The 23739-nt window shown below is 54.2% G+C and overlaps 1 protein-coding gene across 6 annotated transcripts in view; it reads left to right on the plus strand.

The window, feature by feature from the left end:
- Positions 1–23739, plus strand: part of CORO2A (coronin 2A) — a 53592-nt gene that overhangs the window by 12686 nt on the left and 17167 nt on the right. For 4 of the 6 annotated variants that reach the window (XM_070519153.1, XM_044779153.2, XM_070519152.1 and 1 more), the window contains exon 2: positions 14901–15101. In XM_070519153.1, coding sequence (XP_070375254.1) covers positions 14901–15101 — 201 coding nt within the window. Of the gene's footprint in view, positions 1–3150; positions 3173–5401; positions 5732–14900; positions 15102–23739 lie in introns of those variants that run through there. The other 2 variants (XM_070519154.1, XM_070519151.1) reach the window with 2 other exon arrangements.

The raw sequence follows: 23739 nt of genomic DNA on the forward strand, positions 1-23739 counted from the left end.
CTGGCGCTCCACTGGCCTTTCTAGCAGCAAAGGCCGGGGTCTGCCTTCTCTCCTTGCCCTAAGGGGCCCCGTCTTTCCAGGCCTAAAGCACACTCCTTAGAAACTCAGCCCACCTTTCAAAGGTCTGAGCCTGGGGAGGGCCCCGCGGGGTGAATGCCCCGGCCTCACCATTAGAAGACCTTTCTCCCCAGCCGCCTTTGGAATTTGTCTCTCTGGGAACAGCAACACAGATAAGGAACAAAATATTTGGTACCGTATCCAGGCACAGGATCAAAGGAAACTTTGTTCTGTGTCTTAGAGGACTTTCCTGGGCTGGGGGTGGGTGCCACAGACTTGGATCTTCTTCCTAATTCTGCCCTTTGTGGGTGGGCAGGCTGACTCAGTTTCCCCTTCTGCACCCCGTGATCTCTGGGGGTCTGGCCAGTGCTACTGTTCTGAGATGTGAAGTCTGGGATCTTTCGGGGGACCTGCTGTCCCCCATCTGGAGGGTTTGGGTGTGGTCTGGCCGCCACACTGGGCGAGTGATGGGGACAGCTTGGAGGATTACGAGGAGGCAATCAAAATGGGGAGAAGATGGGAAACTGAGTCATGCAAGAAACTCCCCAGGCTGGGGCAGCGCCATGCGAGGGGCACACGGTCAGGAGCCTCGGTGCCCTGGAGGGCTGTCGTGGGCAAAGGCAGCGGATGTGGTTGGTGATGTGGTTGGTGGGGCTCCTGGGATGGAGACATGGTGGGGAAGTGACAGATTTCTGCTCAGCAGGAAGAGGAAGTCTGACACTTGAGCTCTTCAGGGAAGGGGTGAGCTTCCCAGCACAAGAATGGAACAAGCCAAGGCCCTTGGACTTTTCTTTTTTTTTTTTTTTTTCCAGGAAGATTAGCCCTGAGCTAACTACTGCCAGTCCTCCTCTTTTTGCTGGGGAAGCCTGGCCCTGAGCTAACATCCATGCCCATCTTCCTTTACTTTATATGTGGGACACATACCACAGCATGGCGTGCCAAGCGGTGCCATGTCCGCACCCGGGATCCGAACCGGCAAACCCCGGGCCGCCGAGAAGCGGAACGTGTGCACTTAACCGCTGCGCCACCGGGCCGGCCCGGCCCTCGGACTTTTCAGATGGAATGGTGTGGAAAGGGGGGCAGAGAGCTGGGTCCCTGACCCTGGCAGTCCTGGGGTAGTGTATATTTTTTTTGCCCCCAGATGTAATAAGAGCATTTGAGAGGGAGTGAGTGGGTCTGGCTAGGAACTGGATTAGGTGAGAATTAGAGCTTTAGAGTCTAAGTCAGCGCTCGGGGTGGGGGAGGGGCACGGCTGTCTCTGTTTCCGTCCAGTTCAGGGGGCTCCGGTGCCCCCAGCACAGGTGATGCCCCGCCCCTGGGTCTTTAGATCTGGAGGTGTTGCCACTTGGAGGAGAAAGGAAGGACGTGGGCATGTTGTGCTTCTGGTTTAATCTGTTCACAGTCCTCGTCCATTTTTACTGTTTCAGTCCATTAATACAGTGAGTAGCTTAGGGCGGGCCTGACTCACCGTGATGCTTAGGAGGAGTGACTGTTCTTAACGTATTTGACTCCATCTTGCGTTTACCACGTGCGAGGCAGGGTTCTCAGTGCTCGCCAGATGTGAGCTCGTTTACTGTCACCATCCCATCTCACAGTGAGAAAACCTGAGGCCTAGAGAGGTCGCCTGGGCTGCCCGAGGTCTCCCAGCTGGTGTGCGGTGGGGCCGCAGCCGGAGCCCAGCGGGCGGGTCGCCGACTGTGTCTGTAACAGCTGCTCTGCGCCTCTCCATGTGGTCGTGTCATGTAATAAAGCCACAGAGCGCCTCTGCCTCCGTTCTCCCAGAACGCCACCAAAGCCTCCGGAGGGTGACCGGCAGGGATGTGCACTCCCATTTTATGGATGGGGCACTGGGGCCCAGAGAGGGACCAAGACTAGAGCAGGTCACACAGCATAGAGGGCCAGAGCAGACTGGAGCCCCTGGGCTCAGAGCATCTGTGCAGCTTCCCGTTCAGAGCAGGGCCCCCAGCTGAAGCCGAGTGGGAGGACGTGCTGGCTGGCGAGGCCCTAACTCTGACCCTTCACCAGGAGGAGCTGCAGTCAGCTGCACAAAGGGACAGCGAGCAGAGGGAGGTGGGCGGGAAGAGCCGCCCCCTGACTCAGAGAAGTCACCCAGCCCAGCCTGAAGGCATGGGGGAGAGGTGAGGACCCTTGCCCCCAGGGCCCCTTCTGCGGGAGGCCTGCGCAGAGGAGGCCCCAACTAGCCAGGAGGAAGGGGACAGCATGAGGGGAACGAACCTGAGGATGGACACTAAGGCCCGGGGTCAGGAAGGGTGAAAAAGAAGCAGGGGCTCCACGGGGGAAGTATCGGGAAGCAGAGATGGAGCCCACCGAGGCAATGGCCTGCGGAGAGCTGGGCACTGATCTAGGTGCTGCTATTTCTTTTTTTTTTATTGTGGTAAAATTTAGATAACATAAAATTTACCATTTTAATCATTTTTATGCATGTGGTTCTGTGACATGAAGTTCGTTCACACTATTGTGCAACCATCACCACCATAATTTTTAACTTTATTTTTATTTTTTATTTTTTTGCTGAGGAAGATTCACCCTGAGCTAACATCCATGCCAGTCTTCCTCTATTTTTTAGTATGTGGGCCACCAGCACACCATGGCCACTAACAAAACGTATAGGTCCACACCCAGGAACTCGAACCCGGGCCGCTGAACTTAACCATTAGGCCACCAGGGCTGGCCCCTGTAATTTTTAAATTTCTGCTTCACAGTGGCCCACTCTGTTCTTTCATGGCCTTGCTTACATCTGTTGATGAAGAGTGTGTGTTCAGTGCTGAAATATCACGTTTGACAAAAGCCGTCCATAGGAGGCCAGCACAGCTTCCCCCCGCCGCCCCGCCCTCCGCTGATAATGACTCACCTCCTGAATCTTCACGACGCCCCATCGGGCAGGTTCTGTCCTTGACCCCAGTTTACAGATGAGGAGGCTGCAGCACAGAGAGGGTTAGTATCTTCCCCAAATCCCCCCGGCTCTTGTCTGGCCCACTGGCTGCCACCGTTTGTTGAGGACCCACTGTGTGCTAGATACTCGGTTCCTCCTCGCCCCATCTCAGCACGGGCCAGCGAGCGCTTGGTGCCCAGGTGGGGCCAAGACTTAGAGAAGGTGAGTCTGTGTTTGCAATTGGGTCTTTGACTGTGAAGCCGGTGTGTTGACACCCTGCCCTCGAGGCCGGAGAGGCTGGCATGGGAACCCCCGGCCAGCTCTTGAGTGCTGACCTGAGCCCACGGCACATACTGGGAAGAAAACCTGAGAGATGGAAAGCCAGGAACCCCGCCCCAGAGGCCAGGGTTGGGAAGTGGTTGTGTGCTCTAGAGCCCTGGGAGGACGGGTCCTGCCACCTGCGAGTCACGTCACCTCGAGAAAGCGCCCCCGTCGCTCTGAGCGGGCCGGCTTGCTGCATCCGTGAAATGGGGCGAGTTCTCCCCACCCCAGGGGGCGTGAGGAGTGAACTGAACTGTGTCATAGAGCAGGGCTGGAGCACGGTGGTGCTCAGACTGGTCCTCGGACCAGCTGCGTCATCATCACCTGGGAGCTTGGTAGAAATGCAGATGCTCAGGCTTCATCCCAGATTTGCAGGATCAGAAACTCAGGTAGGCCCGGCACCCTGGGTGTTGGTCAGCCCTCAAGGTGACTCCAGTGCCTCTCGAGTCTGAGACCCACTGCTGGAGAGCTTCACGCGCCAGGTCAGGGAGGCGCTGTTCCAGTCCTCACGGAGGCCGAGTGGGACTCCAGGCGCGGGGGTGCCGCCTCAGCCTGGGGCTCCCAGGGCTCTCCTGTACTCGTCCTCCTCGGCGGGGCCTCCTGCCTCCCTGGCCTGTAGGCCCAGCCTGAAGAGAGGATCTGGCAGAGCTCGGGGAGGCTAGCAACCGGGAGAAGGCAGCCTCACCACACTCTCCTGGCTGCTGTTGCAGACACTGCCTGGGGAATTGATGAAGGCTGAGCAGTGGCATTTATCTCGAGGTTAATAAGCGGGTGAGGGAGAAGCAGGAAGGAATTTCCCATCACCCTACTGCATGTGCGGCTGGGCCAGGAAGCGGGGTATTGGGCTCCCAGGCGCAGGCAGGAGCAGGCAGGCCCTCAGGCACATCTGGGGACTCTCACCAGGGGAAATGGGTTGAAGGCTGAAAGGACACTATTTTTTGATTAAAAACTCCAGCTGCTGAGACGGGGCCCAAAACTGAGCGTGTGGGCCGGGCCTGCCGGCTGCTGGCCCTCGCAGAGAGCTGAGACCTGTGGAGGCGCATCGGGCCTTGACTCCTGGTCAGCAGACCACGGGCTCTGCGCTCTCCCTAATTGCACACGCTCTCTTCCTGAGTGCAGGCGACGAGGGCTGCAGGGTCCCCTCCCTCGCCTCCCCGCGAAAGGAAACCTATTCCTTTCTTCCTTAGGCACAGCCCCAAAGCTGGGGAAAGAAAATCCTTCCCCAGGCCAGACGTGCTAACACGTCAAGGCAGGGGCTAACTCCGCTTCGGCTGTCACCTCGCCACACCCCGGTCACAAACTTGGACGCCTCCCGGGGTCCCAAGTGCCCGCTCCTCGGCCGGCATTCGGAGCCCTCGCCCGGTCCCCTTTCCAGCCGCTGCCCACATTGCTCACCTGCGTCTGCCTAGACCCAGCCCCCCAGGCCTCCGGCTCCCTCACGTGCCTTTGCTTCCCCTCCCCACACCGCGTGCCCCTCGGCCTGGCGGAGCACGGTGCCTTCCCCCTGGAACGCCTGCGCCCTCGGCGTAGAAAGCTAAGCTCGACGTTTCCTCCTGGCAGCGACTCCAGGCCCCCTCCCTGCTGCGGCCTATGCAGCCATGTTCACCTGAATCGAGCGAGCTTGCCAGTTCCCTGGCGGCCTCCCCCATCAGTGCGAGCCTGAGGAGCTGCACACCCCTCATGGGCGTCCTTGCCTCTGCCCCACGTGCCCGGCACAGGTCAGGCTCCGGGAGGCCCTGACGATGCTGACTGAACTCAATCTGAGTTCCAGGTCCCTGCAACAGGGCAGAGTGAGCGCTGACTTCTGGGTCCGATGTGGGCTTCCCCCGGCAACAGAATGCAGGCCCCCTGGCCAGATGCCCATCCCAGGACTGGGGCTGGGGGCCTTCAGCCCTGCCTCCGGCCTCCTGAGCAAGGCACTCTCCCTCTCTCAGCCTCAGTGTCCCTCTCTGTCCAGAGACAGGTCCAGAAGCTCTGCTGGGGAACCGAGGGGGAGCAGGAAGTGGAGCCTCCAGGATTTCGGCCTCCTGGAGGCCTCTTTAGAAAGTCCCCAGTGACCCTTGTCTCTCGAAACTCCCAGATACGGAGATTGTGGGGCAATAAATCTGCATGGAGTTTTGGTCAGGGCCTGATTTGGGGACTAATCAGAAGCAGCCCTGGGGTGCTGCCAGGCACACAGCTCCGTTGCCCTGCGATCCCGGGTTCTGGTGTGTGCGGGCTGCAGGGCCCTCAGCCATCGTCCTCACGGGTGAGCAGGACAGGAGTGTCACCTGCCTTAGAAAACAGAACCTGAGAAGGGACGAGCTCTGCCCGAGGTCCTGGAGCAACTTGGCATCAGAATCAGGACTCTGCCGCCTGACCAGCATGCCTGCGGTGGAAGTGACAGGCGCAGCCCCCCGCCCCGACTGCCCAGAGTGGGCTTCAGGAGAGGCTGGCCGCGTGCCGGACAGCTCCGTCCAGGTCAGTCACCCCTGATGCTGCTCGTGGATCTGGCCTGAGTGTGGGCAGAGCTGACAGGCAGGAGCGTTTGGAGTTGACGGCCAGGTAGGGGATGAATGGACGGGCAGCTAGGTGCATGGATGGATGGAGGACAGAAGGAAGAAACAGGGAGCAGGGCGGGAGGAAGGGAAGGAGCGCCTATCAGCTGAGCTCTTACTTGGTAGCAGACACGTGCAAGGTAATTTACAGCCGTGATCTCATCTAAGCCTTGGCGAGACCCTGTGAGGTGGATATTAGGGTACCCTGTTACAGATGAGGATGCTGAGGCCCAGAGACAAATGGAGGTCCAGGATTTGAACCTGTACCTCCTCTTTCCTTGCCCCGGGTTACCTCACAGGATAGAGAGAACTCAGGCCAGGAGCTGGGGACACTCCCTGGTGGTAGTTCTGTTTGGGCCCCAGAAGGTAGAGTGAGAGGAGGGTGTCCTAGGAGCCCAGCAGAGTGCCAACCGTGGACTCGCCTGGGCCAACTGGGCTCTAGGCAGAGAGAAGGGGCGTGAGCAAGGCCGGGCCGTCTGGGAAAACGCACTGCTCTGAGGGGAGAGCAGAAAGACCCGTATGGCTCAAAGGGTAGGGCCGTGGAGACAAGGAGAAGGCCGTCGGCAATGTGGGGGCCTCACCACCCACGTCCAGCAGAGGGCTTCATCCTGAGGACAGAGGGGACCCGGGGTGGGTCTTAAGGGAAATGACAGAGTCAGGTCGGGGCAGGATAGGAGGCCTGGGCTGGGCTGGGGGAGAAACCAAGTCACCGAGAGAAAAGGCTGCCCAGGCCTCGCACTGCTTACAGCAAGGGGGTAGAGAGCAGGGGCTGTGGGAGGCCACCATGCTGTCTCAGGGGTGCCCAGCCCCTCCTCAGCCAGCCCGGGCTCTGGGCAGTGTCAGATGTCAGGAGAAGGCACTCCCTCGGGCCTAATCTCATCAGGAGGAGAGAGGCATTTTCTCGGCTCCCTCTGCCTCCATCTGTATTTCCTGTGGGCCTGCAGGGAGGCATCTGTGCTGGACCAGAAGGACCAGAGAGCTGGAGGAGGGGAGGCGGGCGGAGAGCCTGGAGACAGGCGGCCCGACTTCCCACTGCAGGGGGCCTTCAGTAGCCTGTGCTGCTGGTAGGGGCTGGCGCTGGAGGCCTGCGGAGGGTCCCCGCCTTCCTGCTGGGGCCGTGCTGGTGTCGCACACCAAAGGGCTTCCCTGCCCTGCCTGCCCCCGCCCCACCAAGAGCCCCTGTCCCCTCAGCACAGGGCTGAGTTGGGCTGCTGGCCTCCCCCTGAAGAGCCCTGCCAGGGTCTTTTTTTTTTTTTAATTATTTTATTGAGGTCATAATGGTTTATGACTTTGTGTAAATTTCAGGTGTACATCATTATATTTCAGTTTCTGTATAGACTGCATCGTGCTCACCACCACTAGTCTAGTTACCATCCATCACTATACACATGTGCCCTCTTACCCCTTTTCGCCCGCCCCGCAACTCCATCCCCTCTGGTAACCACTGATCTGCTCTCCTTGTCCGTGTGTGTGTTTATCTTCCACATATTAGTGAAATCATACGGTGTTTGTCTTTCTCCGTCTGACTTATTTCGCTCAGCAGAATACACAAGGTCCATCTGTATTGTTGCAAATGGCACAATTTCATCTTTTTATGGCTGAGTAGTGTTCCGTTGTGTATATTTATCCATCCATCAGTTGATGGGCACTTGGGTTGCCTCCAAGTCTTGGTTATTGTGCATAGTGCTGCAGTGAACATAGGGGTGCAAATATCTTTTCGAATTAGTGTTTCCATGTTCGCAAATACCCAGCAGTGGGGTAGCTGGACCACCTGGTAGTTCTGTTCTTCTTTTCTGAGGACTCTCCATACTGCTTTCCACAGCGGCTGCACCAGTTGGCACTGCCCCCAGCAGCGTATTCAGCTTCCTCTCCATCAGCAGGGCTCGAGGGTTAGCTTTTCACGTGTGCTGTGTGTTCCTTCTGTCGCTGCGCTGAGCGCTGGGCCAGAGCTCTGTGCCCAGCTGGCTGCTTTGCACTTTCTGGTTTGGGATTTTTACTCTGCTCCCCGAGATGCTGGGCCCTCGGCACCTGCCTGTTATACACTGAATCAAATCGAGTGTCCTGTAAGCATTGAGACCCCAACAGTCCTAACAGCAAACGTTTTGTTGAACGCTAAGTATGCACCCAGCAGGGCCCCATGTGCTGTGTGGATTATCCCATGTCATCGTCAGGGCAGCCCTGTGAGAGAGTGTGGACGCGGTACTAAACAGCTTGGCTTTGAATTCCACCTCGGCCACCTACTAGCGGTGTCATTTGGGGCAAGTTACTTAACCTGTCTGTGTCCCAGTTTTCTCCTCTGTAAAAATGGGGTGCTAATAATACTCACGGGATTGCTGTGAGGGTCATCAGTACATGAGACGTACTTCACACCTAGTAAGCAATGTAAGCGTTAGGTATAATTTGTTTGTTATTGTGTCTAATAGACACGGTAAGTAACGTGCCCCAAGTCACACAGGTAGGACGGACATGTTCTGCAATGACCCTGTTTAATTGGGTACCAGTTGCTACATGGGGCTGTTGAGTACTTGAAATGTTGCTCGTGCGGCTGAAGAGCTGAATGTTACATTTTATTCCAGTTTAACTTTGATTTAGAAGCCGCGTGTGACTCGTGGCCCGTGTTGGCCAGAGCTGGCACCTGGGTCCAAGCCCAGCGATGGGATTTAAGTGACTCTCATGTGCGTCCGGAGCTGCAGACCCAGCCCTGTGCTTCCGCAGCCTGTCAGGCTGAGGCCAGCTGTCTCCCCTGCTCTCCACCGTTCCCCTGAGAAGTGTGAACACGTGGAGAGCAGTGACTGACCCGTCGTCTCTGGCCCCCGTCCCCACCCCAGTTGGGCCCGCACGGAGCTCGCACTGAGCCAGGACTCGTGGTCGCGGGCTGGTGACTGAGTTAAATCAGTCGCCTCTCTTTACAAACCCCCTTGGAGTCTTCTGCTTTGAAATGTTCTGTTCTCTGGTTCAGGATGTTGAGCTTTTAAGAAGTCCGTTCTAGAGCCTTCTCTCTCACAGGCAAGTTGTCAGAGTCAAGGGTACTGGTGACTTACAGTGGAATTGTTGCCTCTAAATCAGATAAAAGTTTTCTGGAGACACCTGTGGTGGGATGACCAACTTGTCCCTGTTTGCCTGGAACTTTCCCGATTTTAGCGCTGGAAGCCCTGCATCCCGGGGATACCGTCCCGGGGACAGTTGGTCGGTCTATTTCTGTGGAGAGTGACAGGGCCTCTTCTGACTTTGAAGGAGGGAAGAGAACTGAGCTTGTGGGGTGCCACTCTAAGGTCCCAGGGACCTGGGTCCCGTCCTGTCGCTCTAGACCCTGGTGCTGGCCTGTCAAAGACAAAACTAGAGACACCTTGGGCCAGGAAGTGACAGCTAAACTGGGGCCTGGCCTCAGATGAACAGAATCGACCGGACGAAATGCTTCCCAGGGAGGAGTGGCTGAGACCTGTGGTTTCTCCTTTGCAAAGCCTGGTGACACAGGAAGCTCCATGGCAAGCGGCTAGTCGAGCAGAGACCTGCCCTGACCTCAGATGGCCTGGGTTCCCCAGCTAGATTCCCCACCCTCCAGGGGTGGTCAGAAGCCCAGTAAGGATTCAGGACGAATTAGAAGGAGCTTTCCTGGCAAGTTTGGGGTCAAGGCCAGAATCAGGATAAACTCTACATGGATAATAGTCGGTCCAGGATTGGAGGCCAGGTGAGGGGCCCCCCCGCCATGATCAGGTGTGTATTGTGTTAATTCCTGGACTTTGTAGGCCACCTTCAAATAGTGTCCTTTACTCTTACAGTAACCTTTTCTCATTTTTTAGAACTAGGAAACGTGATTCTAGTCTCTCTACTAACTGCGGCTGACACACGTGCGAGGGGTCTTACTCTCACAGGGCATGTAGGGGGGCAGCTCACTGACCACAAGATCAGGTTTTAAGAGAAAAAATAACACTGCAAATATGAGCTGTGGAACCACAGACTTTCAAAGGGACGGCGGTAGCCACAGCGCCAGCCTCCTGTGCGTCCCGCACGTCCAGGTCCAAGACTAAATCAGGTGGTTCCATTCTTCCCCGAGGCCAGGAACAGCACAATTAATGAATAACCTTTTATGCTGCTTTGGGCCACACCCGGTGTGCGTTTGGTTTCAGCCACCCTGCAGCTGACCCTTGGCCTGCAGTGATTCAGGGCTGGGCTGGGCTGGGAAGACGGCCTTTGAAGGCAGGAATGTCTCAGTGTCTCTCTGTCTCTGTCTCTGTCTCACACATCAGATAGGAGCCCGTGGCAGGAAGAGGGGCGTCTGGACCAGGTCTGGCTTCTGTCTCCCACCTCCACTGCTCCTACGGATATGATCTTGGTCAAGTCACTTCCTCTGCACCAAATGGGGACAACAATCTCCAGCAGAGTAAGGGATGGGACAGGCAGCAAGCCATTCCACTGTCAGACATTAAGAAATAAACACAATGGGATGTTAAACCCAGAGACAACTAAATGCTTTTCGGGGGCGGAGAATTCGCAGCCCTTGGAGCCCCATCCTGTGGCATCAGGCCCGCTAAGCATGCATGAGATCGCAGTAGAATCAATGCCACCCCCTGCTTTGTGCCCCAGCGGGCTGGCCCGCCACGCCTGAGAAGGCCTGCTGTGGCTTTGATGTGGGCCCAGACGTATGGGACCGGGCAGGATAGGACAAGTGACAGGGGGTAAACCTGGCCCAGCCCATGGGCGAGGGCCTCCCAGTGGTGAGGGCCCGCCGTGGTCTGCATTTCCAGGCAAGTGTCTGCTTGTGGGGAAAATATGACTCCCGTTTTCTGAACTACCAAGTCCTTAGACTCATGTGTGCACTGATAGACACATGCACACGTTCATGCACAGATGCAGTTAAACACCCAGATGCACGCGTGTGTGCACATCACAGCAGTGCATGGACACATGTGGACACCCGATGAATGCAGTGCTCGTGCACAGATTTGCACACACAGTGCACTCGTTTGCACAAGCTTCACCCACATGTATGCGTGCACACTCCCACACCTGGGGCAAAGGGAGAAACGTGCCACCTGGCTTGGCGCCGCCCCCACCCCCACGTCTCTAACTTTCCCTTCACGGCAACAGGTCTGGAAGAACCTTGGCAGTGGAGATAAGGTGCTGGGGCGGGGCAGGGCTGAGAGACGAGTTTGGGAAGGAGGAGCAGAAGGTCATTGATGTTCATGCTGCTTCTCACAAACTTCCTCAGTGGAGGCCAGCAGCCCCCTTTCCAGGGGGCGCCCACTTAGCTTCCTGAGCCTCGTTTTCCTTTTCTGTGAAGTGGGGGTGATAATGGTCTTGATACCTCCCCTTCGGGGCCGAGGTGGGATCCAGGTGAGATGGGTGTGAAGGAGCTTTCATCATCCTGGGCGTCATCTGCGGGAGCCTGGGGCGGGAAGCCCCTGAGACAGGGCTGGGTCAGCTCCCAGCTCCATCACCCCCCAGCTCTGTGACCTCAGGAGGTTTCTTTGCTTCTCTGCCTCAACCCTCCCTCTGGGATGGGGAGCAGGGCGGCGCCTGCCTGCCAAGTTCACACAAGGGAAGCGCTGGAATAATGCCTGGCACATAGCAGGCACCCCAAAACTGAGTTGTTTTTGCCATGGAGGTGGCTGTGAGCTAAAGGAGAGTCGTCACCAGGCCTCTCGAGGCCCCCTGCTTCCTCCTGGGCCGAGAGCCGTCCCTTGTCCCTCAGGTGTGGGTCCAGGCCCCAGGCTGCGAAGGGAGAGTGCTGGGCGTGGCCAGAGGGGCCAGGACTGCTGATGAGAGTCGGGTCCTGTTGACTCAGCAGCCGTGGCTGTGACCAGTCCCCTCGCCCGACAGCCCACCATGGGCCCTCAGCCCCGAGGCTGGTTTGTCCCACCCCTTGGTTTTCACTCAACTGTCCCCTCCTCTCCATCCCCCCTGCCCTCCTTCAGCCCAGGTGACCATCAGATGCTCTCCTGTCCCACCCTTCCTTCTCTCAGCAGTCAGAGGAATCCACCAGAAAGGGAAACTCGCTCCTCCGGCCGCTTTAACCCCTGCAGCAGCTCCCTGCTGCCCTCAGAGGCCGAGCTCTGTTACGTGGCTCCTGAGGGGATCTGAGTGCTGCCTCCTTGCCCCACTCTTCCCGTGCTCTGGCCTCGCCCAGCACGGGCAGCCATTCGTCAAACGACCTCTGGTTGTCTCTACGTGGGGCAATGTGTTCGTCACGACAGGTAGGCTGTGCTCTGTAAGAAAAAGCCCCACCAGCTCGGTGGTTCGCTCTCAAGTTTATTTGTCTGTCACACTATCTATCCAACGTGAGTCAGTGGGGGATATGCTCCGCTCCACACTGTCCCCTGGGGACCCAGGATGGTGGAAGCTGCGCCATCTGGAACATGTGGCCTTTGCATCCCTTAGGCCAAAGGCAAGATTCTGGGGGGTCACAGTCCAGGTCACAGCCTTCTGCCCAGGATCCTCTGGTTAGAACTAGCACTGTGGGGGCCTGACCGCCAGGAGGCTGGATGTGGGAAGAGCAGTGGAGTAGCTGATGAGCGTTACCACTGGCCACGGACGGGGCCCCCGCCCCGCTGCTGCCCAAGGTGAAGCAGGGTTGGGGGGCCTGGAGCTGAGCCTGCTGACTTGCTCCCTACTTGCCCATCCCCAGCCCAGGCCACCTCATGGCCAAGACCCGAGGCAGGTCATTGTCCTCGCTCTTCTTTTCACTCAGGACCCGGCGCAGAGAAAAGCCGTGCTGCTCCTTAGCAAGGGGTGGCCTTCATCGTACAGACGCTGACTGAATCCCTTTCCAATTCTGTTTCCCTTGTCGAATTGACCACTGGGAAGCTCGGACCCAAGTCTGAGGTCCAGCTCCTCTGTGTGGAGGACCTGACAGCACACCTTCCGTGGTTAACTCCCCTGCTTTTCAGGGCTCTCTGTTTGTTCCTGTGTTTCCCCTCTGTCCCCATGTCCTCACGGTGCCTTTTCCATTCCCTTCTGTCCTGGGTTCTCTATTCCCATAAGGCTTCTTACGTCCTTTCTGGGGTCAGATGGACATTAGTCAGTCGGTCCCTGCGTTCCGTGCTGCTTCCTGTAGCTCTGGGAAGTGCAGGCAGGGTTCTGGGCAAAGCTCCCCAACAGAGTTGAGATACCTGGGCTTCATGGGGCAGACGGGCCCCACGAGGCCGACGGGCTCTCCATGCTGGGTAAACGGCTGAGTGCTGTGACCGCTTGAGGTCAACAGCCAGACCCTGTGCCTTTGAACTGAACACAGAGAAGAGCCTCGAGGCCGGCCACCCGGGCTGGGCAAGCGCCATCTTTGTCCTGACCACGTGGGCGCCCAGCAGACGTGCCTTCCCCGGGAAGTGCCTGGGGCAGCGGCCGCGGCCAGTGTTCCCCTGCTGGGCATCCCTGGAGTGGAGCCCCAAGCCTTTCTTGAGGAGGCTGCAAGCTGGTAGAGAAGATGAGAACAGACGCAGACTCCGAATCAGGACAGTGTCGGGGACACAGGCAGGGGGAGACGGGAGAGCAAGGCCCTGGACTCGGGGTATCTAGGAAGGGGGGAGGGGGCTTGGCGCTGGGGGGCAGGGAGCACATTGGGACTTGTGGAGACGGGTACAGTGGGTAGGGAGCTAGAAGGGCAAGCCAAACAGAGGGAAGAGCAAGGGCAGAGGCCCAGAGGACTGGAACTGCAAGAGCAGGGATGGGGAAGCTGGGTGGTGATCTTTATCTGTAAGGTACTGTTAGAAAATAAGCAAGAAAAAAGTGAATCTTGCAGTATGGGGTGGGACCCAGCCAGGAGGCCTTGACCCTGTAGGGCAGCAAAGAATGGGGAGCATCGAAGGGTGGGCTAAGGCGGTGAAGAATACAGCCAGGCTTGGTGTCCAGAAGGCCCCTCTGGCCCACATGGGCAGCGTGGATGGGGGCAGTGGGGTCAGAGAGACTGGGGGCTGTAGAGTGACCTGAGCAGTGGCCGGCGAGAGGAGGCCACCTGATGTCGCGTGGTGTCCTGCGTTCAGCCACTGAAGAGGCGTCCACCCTCTTCCAGACCGTTAGTCACCTGGCCCCGCTCAGCCTCGAGCTGTGTTCTCTTCACGCCCATCGGCTGGTTTACGTCTTTGTGTGTGTGTGTGTGTGTGTGTGTGTGTGTGTGTGTGTACATTTCCTTCTTTCTAACATCTCCCAGCTGATCTTACTAAACAATATGTAGTTCCCCAAACATCCATATTTGCTTCTGTCTCAGGCCTTTGCTCAGGCTGTTTCGTCTGCGTAGGACACCTTCCCCCAGCCCTCCCTTGTCCTGCCTGCCTGGCCAACCCCTACTCGTCCTTCAGATCACAGTTCACATGTCACTGCCTCTGTGAAGCCCTCCCTGACAGCCATGCACTAGCCTCCATTATTACCTATGGTACACTGGGTCCCAGTGGCCCAGACTCCCTAGTGGCCTCGCTCATAGGACTCCCCATTCCTGTAAGGCTGGGCTCAGGCTTGCTGGCTCTGAACCCCTGGGGCCTGGCTCAGGGCCTAGTCACACGGTGGGGCTCAGTAAATATTGGGTGAACAAATACAAGGCTGGATGAGGAGCAAGGGAAGCTCGAGGTGCCTGGATGAGAAGAGTGGTAGTGATTATTACTGTTGATCAAGGGGTCTTAGCGTCTCGTCTAATTTAATCCTCATGACAAGTCTGTGAGACAGATGCTTTCGTTGTCCCCATTTCACAGGGGAAATTCACTTACCCACCCGGTTGCCAAGAGGCAGAGCTGGAATCGGAGCCAGGCGGGCTTGCTCCAGAGGACACGGTGTGACCGCGTGGCTGGGCCGCGCAGGGCGGGTGGCTGGGCTGTCTGGTGAGATGGTGGTAGGGAGGGAACGTGGTGAGCTCGCCATGGTTTTTCTGCCTTTTGGGGTGCAAACTTGCAGAGATGAAAAGCAAACCGGTCAGCAGCAATTATACGCTGTCTCACTAGGTCCATGGAACTCACCACAATTGTAGCATGTACACTTGGTTGCCCTTCACAGCATGTCGCTGTCCATGTGGGACCAACTGCTGTCCTGTGTTCTCGAGGTGAGCTCCCCTGTGTCCCGCTGTCAGGGCAGCAAGCCTCACGCCTCTTTGTCCCGTCTGTCCCCCGCAGATGTCATGGCACCCCCAGTACCGGAGCTCCAAGTTCCGCCACGTCTTTGGCAAACCTGCCAGCAAGGAGAACTGCTACGACTCGGTGCCCATCACCCGTAGCGTCCACGACAACCACTTCTGTGCCGTGAACCCCCAGTTCATTGCAGTCGTGACTGAGTGCGCTGGCGGGGGTGCCTTCCTTGTCATCCCCCTGCACCAGGTAAGGACGCCTCGGGCCCAGGCAGCCCTCTGCAGGCAGCACAGAAAGAGCCACGTTTTTGGTCTCATACGTGGGGTCAAGTCCTAGCCCTGCGTGTGACCAGCCACGTGACCTGAGTAAGTCATTCACCTCTGTGAGCCTCGCTTTCCTCACCGGGAAAAATATATCCTCCCGGGATTTCAGCTTCTAAGTGTTGCCTTGCTACTCCTAGGGCCTCCCCTCCACCCCACTGCAAAATGATTTACCTCTGATTAAAAAATAATTTTTAATGCATTGCTGAGCTCATAAGACATTGGGGAAATTTCCAAAGCCAGCTTCTCTCACCCAAAAAGGAAACAAACCTTGAGCCAAAATCTAAGTCAGAGCGATAAGCAGTAAGAGAGCAGGAAGAAGAGGCTTGTTCTGCAGGCACGTGTGGACGGGGAAGGTGAGCCATCTGCATCTGCTGATGTTTAACCGTTTTCCACCTCCCTGAGGGTGGTTTCACATAGATTAACCTAGAAGCAGATCTTTTCTGGAGCCTGAGTCTCTGCTAAGGCAGAACCTCCTGAGGGACTAAAGGGACCCCAGGCTGGTGGTCCCAGCTTGCCTCTGGGTCACAGCAGGAGCAGGTATGAAGTCTCCCAGAGGAGAGTGTTCCCCACGTGGACAGGATTCCCACAGAGAAGATCAGGGAAATTCGTAAGCAGAGACCACCAAGCATGTGAGCCAGCTCGGGTCAGAGTCAGCTGAGACAGCAAACAGCAGACTGAGACCCCAAAAGGACTTTCAAAGTTAAAATCATAAAGACAAATTCGAATCTCATAGGCCAGGCTTTCTGATCCCAATGAAATTGAGTTAGAAATCAATAACAAAAAATAAATTTTAAATTCCCGTTCATTTAGAAATGTAAAAACACATTTCTGAATAACTTCTAGATCAGAAAAGAAATCAAAGTGGAAATTTAAAAATACTTGGAACAGAACGATAATGAAATCCATCACAAAACGTATGGGGTGGTGCTTCAGGGAGAATGTCCAGCGCTGGTGCTTGTTAGAAAAGAGGAAAGGCCGGAAATTAGCAACTAAACATTCAGCCTAAGAAGTTAGAAAAGGAACAACACAATAAACCCAAAGAAAGTTTGAGGAAGGAGCTAATAAAGAGCAGAAATCAGTGAAGGAGAATCTGAAGGTGGATTAGAGAAGCTCAGAAGAGCCGAAAGTTGGTTTCTAGGAAAGACTGACAGACGGAGAAATGGTCAAGAATAGAAGAGAGAAGGTGCAAATAGCGTAAGGAACACAAGAGGCGACACAGCGGCACAGAGTCAAAATAGAAGCCACTGATGGGAGCAATTTCATGACAATCTATTTGAAAACGTTGACAATATGGACACATTCCTAAAAGAGCTATCACTTGTTAGTACAGATTCAAGTAGAAATAGAAAGCCTGAATAGTCCTGTAGCTATTTTTAAAATTGAGTAATAAAAGTCTCTCTTAGGGGCTGGCCCCGTGGCCGAGTGGTTGAGTTCGCGCGCTCCGCTGCAGGCGGTCCAGTGTTTCGTTGGTTCGAATCCTGGGCGCGGACATGGCACTGCTCATCAAACCACGCTGAGGCAGCGTCCCACATGCCACAACTAGAAGAACCCACAACGAAGAATACACAACTATGTACCAGGGGGCGTTGGGGAGAAAAAGGAAAAAATAAAATCTTTAAAAAAAAAAAAAAGTCTCTCTTAAAGAAAACAGCAGAAGGAAAAGGCAAGCCATGGAGTGTGAAAGGATATTTGCACAATAAATGTGACAAAGAGCTCATTTCCTGAATGTATAAAATGGACGGGGGGGAAAATATCCTGAACAGGTTTTTTTCATAGCAGAAAAAAACAAAATGGTTACTAAACATTTGAAAAAGTGCCCAACCTCATTAGTGAACCAAAACGAGACACGACTGCAGCCACCAGATTGACAGAAATGGAAAAATCTAGTAATAGTAAGTGACGGGGAGGCTATGGAGCTGCGCAGACTCTCAGACACCCCTGGGGCGGGGTAGACCAGCACGTGGGTTTTGGAACAAAGTGTGACAGTTTCTATTGAAGAGGAAAATACACACCCGCTAAGGTCAGAGAGTCCGCTCTAGGTACACACATGTGGACGGGATAATGGTGACCCCCAAAGAAGGGAAGGAGTTAGGATTGCGAGGCATCCCGTGGGGGCAGGGGGGTCTCCTTTGTGCTACTAATAGTTCGTGTCTTGACCTGGGAGGGTGGCAGTTACGTGGGTAATTTATTTTCCAGCAATTCATTAAGCTGAACGTTTACATTTTATGCACTTTTTGGGGTTATATTTCACACAAACACATACATAAGGATGACGCTACATCCGTGTGGGTTTATAGGCAATTTCCATGTAACTTTTTTTTTAACTTAAAGCTTTATTTATTTATTTGGTGAGGAAGATTGGCCCTGAGCTAACATCTCTGCCCATCTTCCTCAGTTTTCTGTGGGACGCCGCCACAGCACGGCTTGACAAGTGGTGCTTGGTCTGCACCCAGGATCCGCACCCACGAACCCTGGGCTGCCAAAGTGAAGCGTGCAAACTTGACCACTACACCACCAGGCTGGCCCCTCCATGTAACATTCAAGGAACTGATTGTTCCAATCTTTTGCAAACACTTCCAGAAAACAGGAAAAGAGGGACTTCTCCCTCATTCTGTGAGGCCAAACCTGACAAGGACAGAGCAAGAAAGAAAAATTACAGGCCAGTCTCACTCAAGGTGTATCCAAAATGACTAGCAAACATTATCTAGTAGTGAATGAAAAAAAGATACATTCTGACCATGTTGGATTTATTCCAGAATCTAAGGATGGTTTAATGTTAGTAAATCTATAACTGGAGATCACTTTATTAACGGATGAAGGGAGAAGAACCATATGGTCATCTCCACAGATGCAGAAAAAGCATTTAATAAAGCACAATACCCATTCGTGATAAAAATTCTTAACCAACCAGAACAAGGGGATTTCACTAACACATAGGAAACAGAATTTTTAGAACTTTTTATTTTGAAAGAATCTCAACCATACATAAAATATACAAAAATAGTTGAATGAACTGATTTTTCTTCACCTGGATTCACCAGTTGTTAACATTCTGCCAAATTTACCTTTGATCTATGTTTCTCCCCCATCTATACGTGTGTGTGTGTGTGTGTGTATAGAAATTTTGTTTCTGTTTGAGAATCCAACTAGGGATTGTGCACTGTATTTGGTTGTCATATCTCTCAGTCTTCTTTGTTTCATGATACTGACATTTTTAAGCGGTAAAGGCCAGCTGTTTTGTAGAATGTTCCTAAATTTGGATTTCCCAAATTGTTTCCCTGTGGTTAGATTCATGTTGCGCATTTTGTCAAGAATTTTACACAGTGACGCTGCATCCTCAGTTCATTCCATCAGGCGACACGTGATGTCAGCAAACTCATCACTGGCGATATTGGTGACGTTTGACCTCTGTTAATTAGTGCAAACATCATTTATAAAGAAGGAATGTCAGAAACAGCCCTTTAAAATCAGCAATAAGATAAAAGGTCCAGTCCTGCACTGTAAGACTAGAAAAATAAGTTAAAGGTATAATGATTAAAAAGGAAGATGGGCTGGCCCCATGGTGTAGTGGAGAAGTTCAGCACATTCTGCTTCGGCAGCCTGGGTTTGCTTGTTTGGATCCCAGGCGTGGACCTACAGCACTCGTCAGCCATGCTGTGGCGGCAACCTGCATATAAAGTAGAGGAAGATTGACACAGATGTTAGCTCAGGGCCAATCTTCCTTAGCAAAAAAATAAGTAAATAAAATAAAATAAAAAGGAAGAAATAAGGACCAGCCTCATGGCCTAGTGGTTTCTGGGTACAGACCTATACCACTCGTCGGCAGCCATGCTGTGGTGGTGACCCACATACAAAATAGAGGAAGATTGACACAGATGTTAGCATAAGGTGAATCTTCCTCAGAAGAAAAAAAAAAGGAAGAAATAAAACTGCAATTCTTTACAGATCTGATTGTCTAAATAGAGATCCAAAAGAACATATAGTCTAATTATTGGAAAAATAAGAGTGTTTGGAAGGTAGCTGGATACAAAAATCCAAATACAAAACTGAATTGCATTTTTACATATCAAGAAGGCATAGAAAATATAAACATTTGCAATAGAATAAAAGAAAATTGAATACCTAGGAATAAACAAGCAAAACTTAGAAAGAGAAAATTACAGTGTTATTGAAAGAGTAATATTAAAGATGACCTAAGTAGAAATATGTATCATATTCATGAATAGCCGCTTTTTCTCCCTCCCCCAAATTTGCACAGCGTTCTCCTGTGTAGGACATATTCCACAGCATATTCCTTTCTTAGGATACCATGCCCTGAGTACTGAATCAGACATGTGTGTCCCTCCGCCAGTACCTCCCAATGTACTTGGAATAGGAGGGAAAAAAGAGCCAGGACTTTCTTTACTATCCGTCACTTTGTGGGCATGCAGTCGGCGCTCATAAATTTTCATTACTGAACAAATTACCTAATAATTGTTCATCCAGATAAACAGGGAGAGTGTCACTGCCAAAGGGAACAGCACGAGCAAAGGCATGGCAGTGGGACCGTATGTGAATCTTCAGAGAACAGTGCAGAGAGCAAGCTGTGAACAGGAGGAAGGAAATACCCTGGGGACGTGGATGGGGGCCGGATGAGAAAGGCCTTGAATGCCGGGGGTGAGAAGTGTGAACTGTATTCTAGAGAGAGGGAATTTTTCAAGCTGGGGTGGGGCAAGTGTAAAATGCGATTTACGGAAAGACTTGCAGGTCAGCGCTGGAAGGACCCCTAGACATGGCCCCGTTGGGCTCCTTGTTGCTCCCAGGCTCTGGGTGCATTTAAAAGATTCTGTCCGCCAAAAAAACTGCATTCTTAAATAATTAACGTCTTTTCCTGATTTTTATTACTCAGGCTCTTTCAGGACTGTCACAGTTTCCAACTCACATGAACTACTCAGTATAAATAGGTACTAACAGCTGATATTAAGAAAATAAATTGGTTTGATGTGATGGAGTGAGACCTGGGTGGAGAGAGGGGACCTAGTTTAGAGAGGCTGATCAGAGAAGGCCTTTCTGGGGAGGTGACATTAGAGCACAGAGCCACTTGAAGCTCCAGGGGCAGAGCGGTCAGGCAGCATGAATAGCACGTGCAAAGGCCCTGAGGTGGGAATGGGTTTGGTATGTTTGAGAAACAAACTTTTGCATTGTCACAGGGGCGGGGAAGTGGGAGGTGAGGTCAGAGAGAGGAGCAGGGCGGGCACTGTGAAGGCCTTGGAGGCCAGGGAAGGAGTCTGGCTCCATTCTGAGTCCAATGGGAAGCCACTGGAGGGTTGAAACTCAGTTGTCATGTGCAGCCTGATCCTGGGTAAAATGTGCGATTCCTTTGGGCTTTCTGAAATGTCATAAATAGCTCGAGGACACATGGTAATGGCTACCATCATCACAGGCTCCTAGGAATTCAGCCACAACAGGAGCTGGAAGCCACTAATCAGGACTCACACCTGAGCATCACAACACAGATTCTGACTCGGCAGGTCTGAGTGGGCCGGAGAGCCTGCCTTCCCACAAGCTCCAGATAAAATACGGGATGCCTGGTGAAATCTGAATTTCCGATAAACACCAAGTAACTTTTTTTGCTTATTTTTTTCTTTCTAATTAAACTTTTTGTTTTGAGGTCATTGTAGACGCAATTGTTAGACATCATGCTGGGGGCTCCTGGCTGCCCTTCACCCAGTTTCCCCCAGTAGTAACATCTACGAGACTGTAGGACGATATTGAAACCGGGATGTCGGCATCGCTCCAGTCAGGATGCAGAACACTGCGTCGTCAGAGACCCCTGTGACAGCCACCGCCACTCCCTGTACCCCCACCCTCTCCTTAACCCCGGACCCCGCTCACCTGTGTTCCATTCCTACACTTTTGCCATTTTAAGAAAGTCATGTAAATGGAACCGTCCAGTGTGTCACCTGGGCTTGACTTTCCGCTCAGCGTGGTTCTCTGGAGATCACCCCAGTCAGTGCGTGTATTGATAACCCACTGCTTTCTATGGCTGAGTGGTATTCCGCGGTGTGGACACACACAGCTTGTCTAACCACTCATGCCGTGAAGGCCGTCAGGATTGTTTCCAGTTTGGGGCTTTTACTGGAAAAGCTGCTATAAACGTTGGTGGACAGGTTTTTGAGTGAACATAAGTCAGTCTCCGTTTCTCTGGGATAAATGCCCAGAGAGCAGTCGCTGGGTCGTAAGTAGTTACAGGTTTCGTTTTTTAAGAAACTGCCACTCTTTTCCCAAATAATTTTTTAATATAAGTAAAATATTGCATGGAACATACACCAACGAAATTATTTGTTGTTTATCTGAAATTCAGATTTTACTGGGCATCCTGTATTTTTATTTGCTGAGTCTGGCATCTCTGCCCCTGGGCAGTGTGACGCTGTTGGTTTGTAATCTGCATTTCCAGAAGCTGGCTCTGATCGAGTTCTTTTCATAATTATGAAAGGATTTCAAACACAAAATATAATGAACTCTTCTACGCCCAGATTCTAGAATTTTCAAGAGTTTACTACTCTTGCTGTGTCCATCCCTTTTTTTTCCTGAAGTATTTTAAAGCGAATCCTGGATGTTTTGTCATTTTTCCACAAACTTCAATATGCAATTCTAAAAAATAGGGACATTTATGGCAGAACCACAATGCCAGGATCACGGCGTCGACAGTAAGTCCTGGGTCACCTGGTTCCCAGCCCATGTGGAAATGTCCCTGATTGCGCCATCAGTACCTCTTGTGTTTGGTTTGTTTGGGGTCCAGAAAGGCCCACGCATGGCATTTGATTGATACTTTCTTAAGTTACCAGATCCAGTGTGCTGGAGCAAGGACGAGGGGTGGAGAGAAGGGACCACATGCTGGCCCCTCCTGCAGCGCTCCCCCTGGGCAGGCGGACAGGCCTGCGGGACCTTTTCATGTCACCACCAGGGCCAGTGTTGTGCTGATGCCTTCGTTAACCCATCTGGTGGGGAGTGTGGCCCCACTGTACAGACGAGGATGCCGAGGCTCAGAGAGGTGGCTTCCCGGAGGACCCTGAACAGTAAGGATGAGCACCCCAGTGTGGCCCAGACCTGGGGCCTCCCTCTCGTGCCCACCGGCAGCGCCTGAGGCGGCTCTGGGTTCCATGGCTCCTGCTCCGTTACCGGGGTTACGTGCCCTCCGGGCAGAGGTGTGAGGAGGGAGGCAGGAGCTGGCTGATCTTTAATGGAGTGTGTGCAGGCGCGCGGGGGCGGACGCGCCTGCCTCCCCACAGCGTCCAGGAAGTTCCTCTCGAAGGGCCAGCTGTCCCCGGTGGTGTCAGGTGTCCCTAAGGGAGTGTCTCCACAGTCAGGGCCCTTCCTCCTGCGCTGTGACCAGGGTGAGCCCGTGGGAGGGAGGTGCCCGCAGCCCTGGCAGCCAGCCCAGCTGTGCTCGGAACAAAGGCCCTGAGAAGGTCTGCACAGGCCCTCCCTGAGCCTGGGGCCCGGCCTGGCCTGTGCAGAGCCGCCCGGGGTAGGAGCGTGGACTTTGCCTTGAGGTGTGGAGGGTGGGGAGGAAGGAAGGAAGGGCAGGCAGAGCCCTGGGGCAGACCCTGGAACACTGCTGGGAGTGACCAGGCCAGAGGGGGTCCTCGGGCCTAGGAGCCAAACCAATGCCATGGTAGCCATGGGAGAAGGGGGGCCTTCACTGCTGTGCCCCCAGAGGCAGGCGGCCCTGACCCAAGCCTGTGTCTGACCATATCACTCCCCTGCCCAGACGCCTTCCCAGGCTCCCCAGGGCCCGACCGGGAAGCCCTGCCTTCCTTGTTGGAGGCCTCCATCACCCGGCCAATGGCTTCTGTTTTTGAGTCTCTTCCAGGTCAGCCTGGAAAAGAACATACTCAGGAATGGGCCTCTGCCTTCAGATATCCAAGGAGCTGGCCTGGGACAAGGGAGAAGGTGGCTCTGGAGTCCCAGAGGACAGAGCCAGGACCAGGGGCGGAGAGCGAGGGGCGGCAGGGCCGTGGGGGCCTGCGGGGCGAAGCAGGAGGCGCTTTCTGTCTGTGAGGGCTGACGAAGGCGGAAGAAACCAGCTGGGGAGAAAGGGAGCGCCCTCTGCAGGGGGACCGGCCCATCACCAGCCGCCCTCTGGGTTCACCGTTTCCCGTGCGGGGTGCAGTTTCTCCCGTGGCCCCCTCAGGCCCCTCTGTGGGCTAGGTGGGGGCACTGAGGAGGGACACTCGGCCGTCCTCCTGGGGGCGGGATATGTGCATTTTAGCGGCAGGTGTGTCCCAGGGTCGGGGAGCACTCTTAGCATCCTTCCCTCTGCTCAGCTCCCAGCCTCCTCCTCCGGGCGGCCCTCCTGCAGTCTCACCCCCTCCAGTCAGGATGCGACTCCTCTGTCCCGGTGTCCATCTCCCCACAGGGTCCAGCCATGGACCATGTGCCAGATGACTGTCCCCTGCCCGCTGCCTCACCCTCTTGTCTGGCCTCCTCTCCCCTGTCATATTCCAGTCTACCTTCCCTGCAGGCTGCTTCAGGCTCCTCCCCACTGAACACCTACCTGTGGCACTGCCTTTCTGGCTTGA

Source organism: Equus asinus, chromosome 10 (genome assembly GCF_041296235.1).
Source record: "Equus asinus isolate D_3611 breed Donkey chromosome 10, EquAss-T2T_v2, whole genome shotgun sequence".
Taxonomy (NCBI): Eukaryota; Metazoa; Chordata; class Mammalia; order Perissodactyla; family Equidae; genus Equus; species Equus asinus.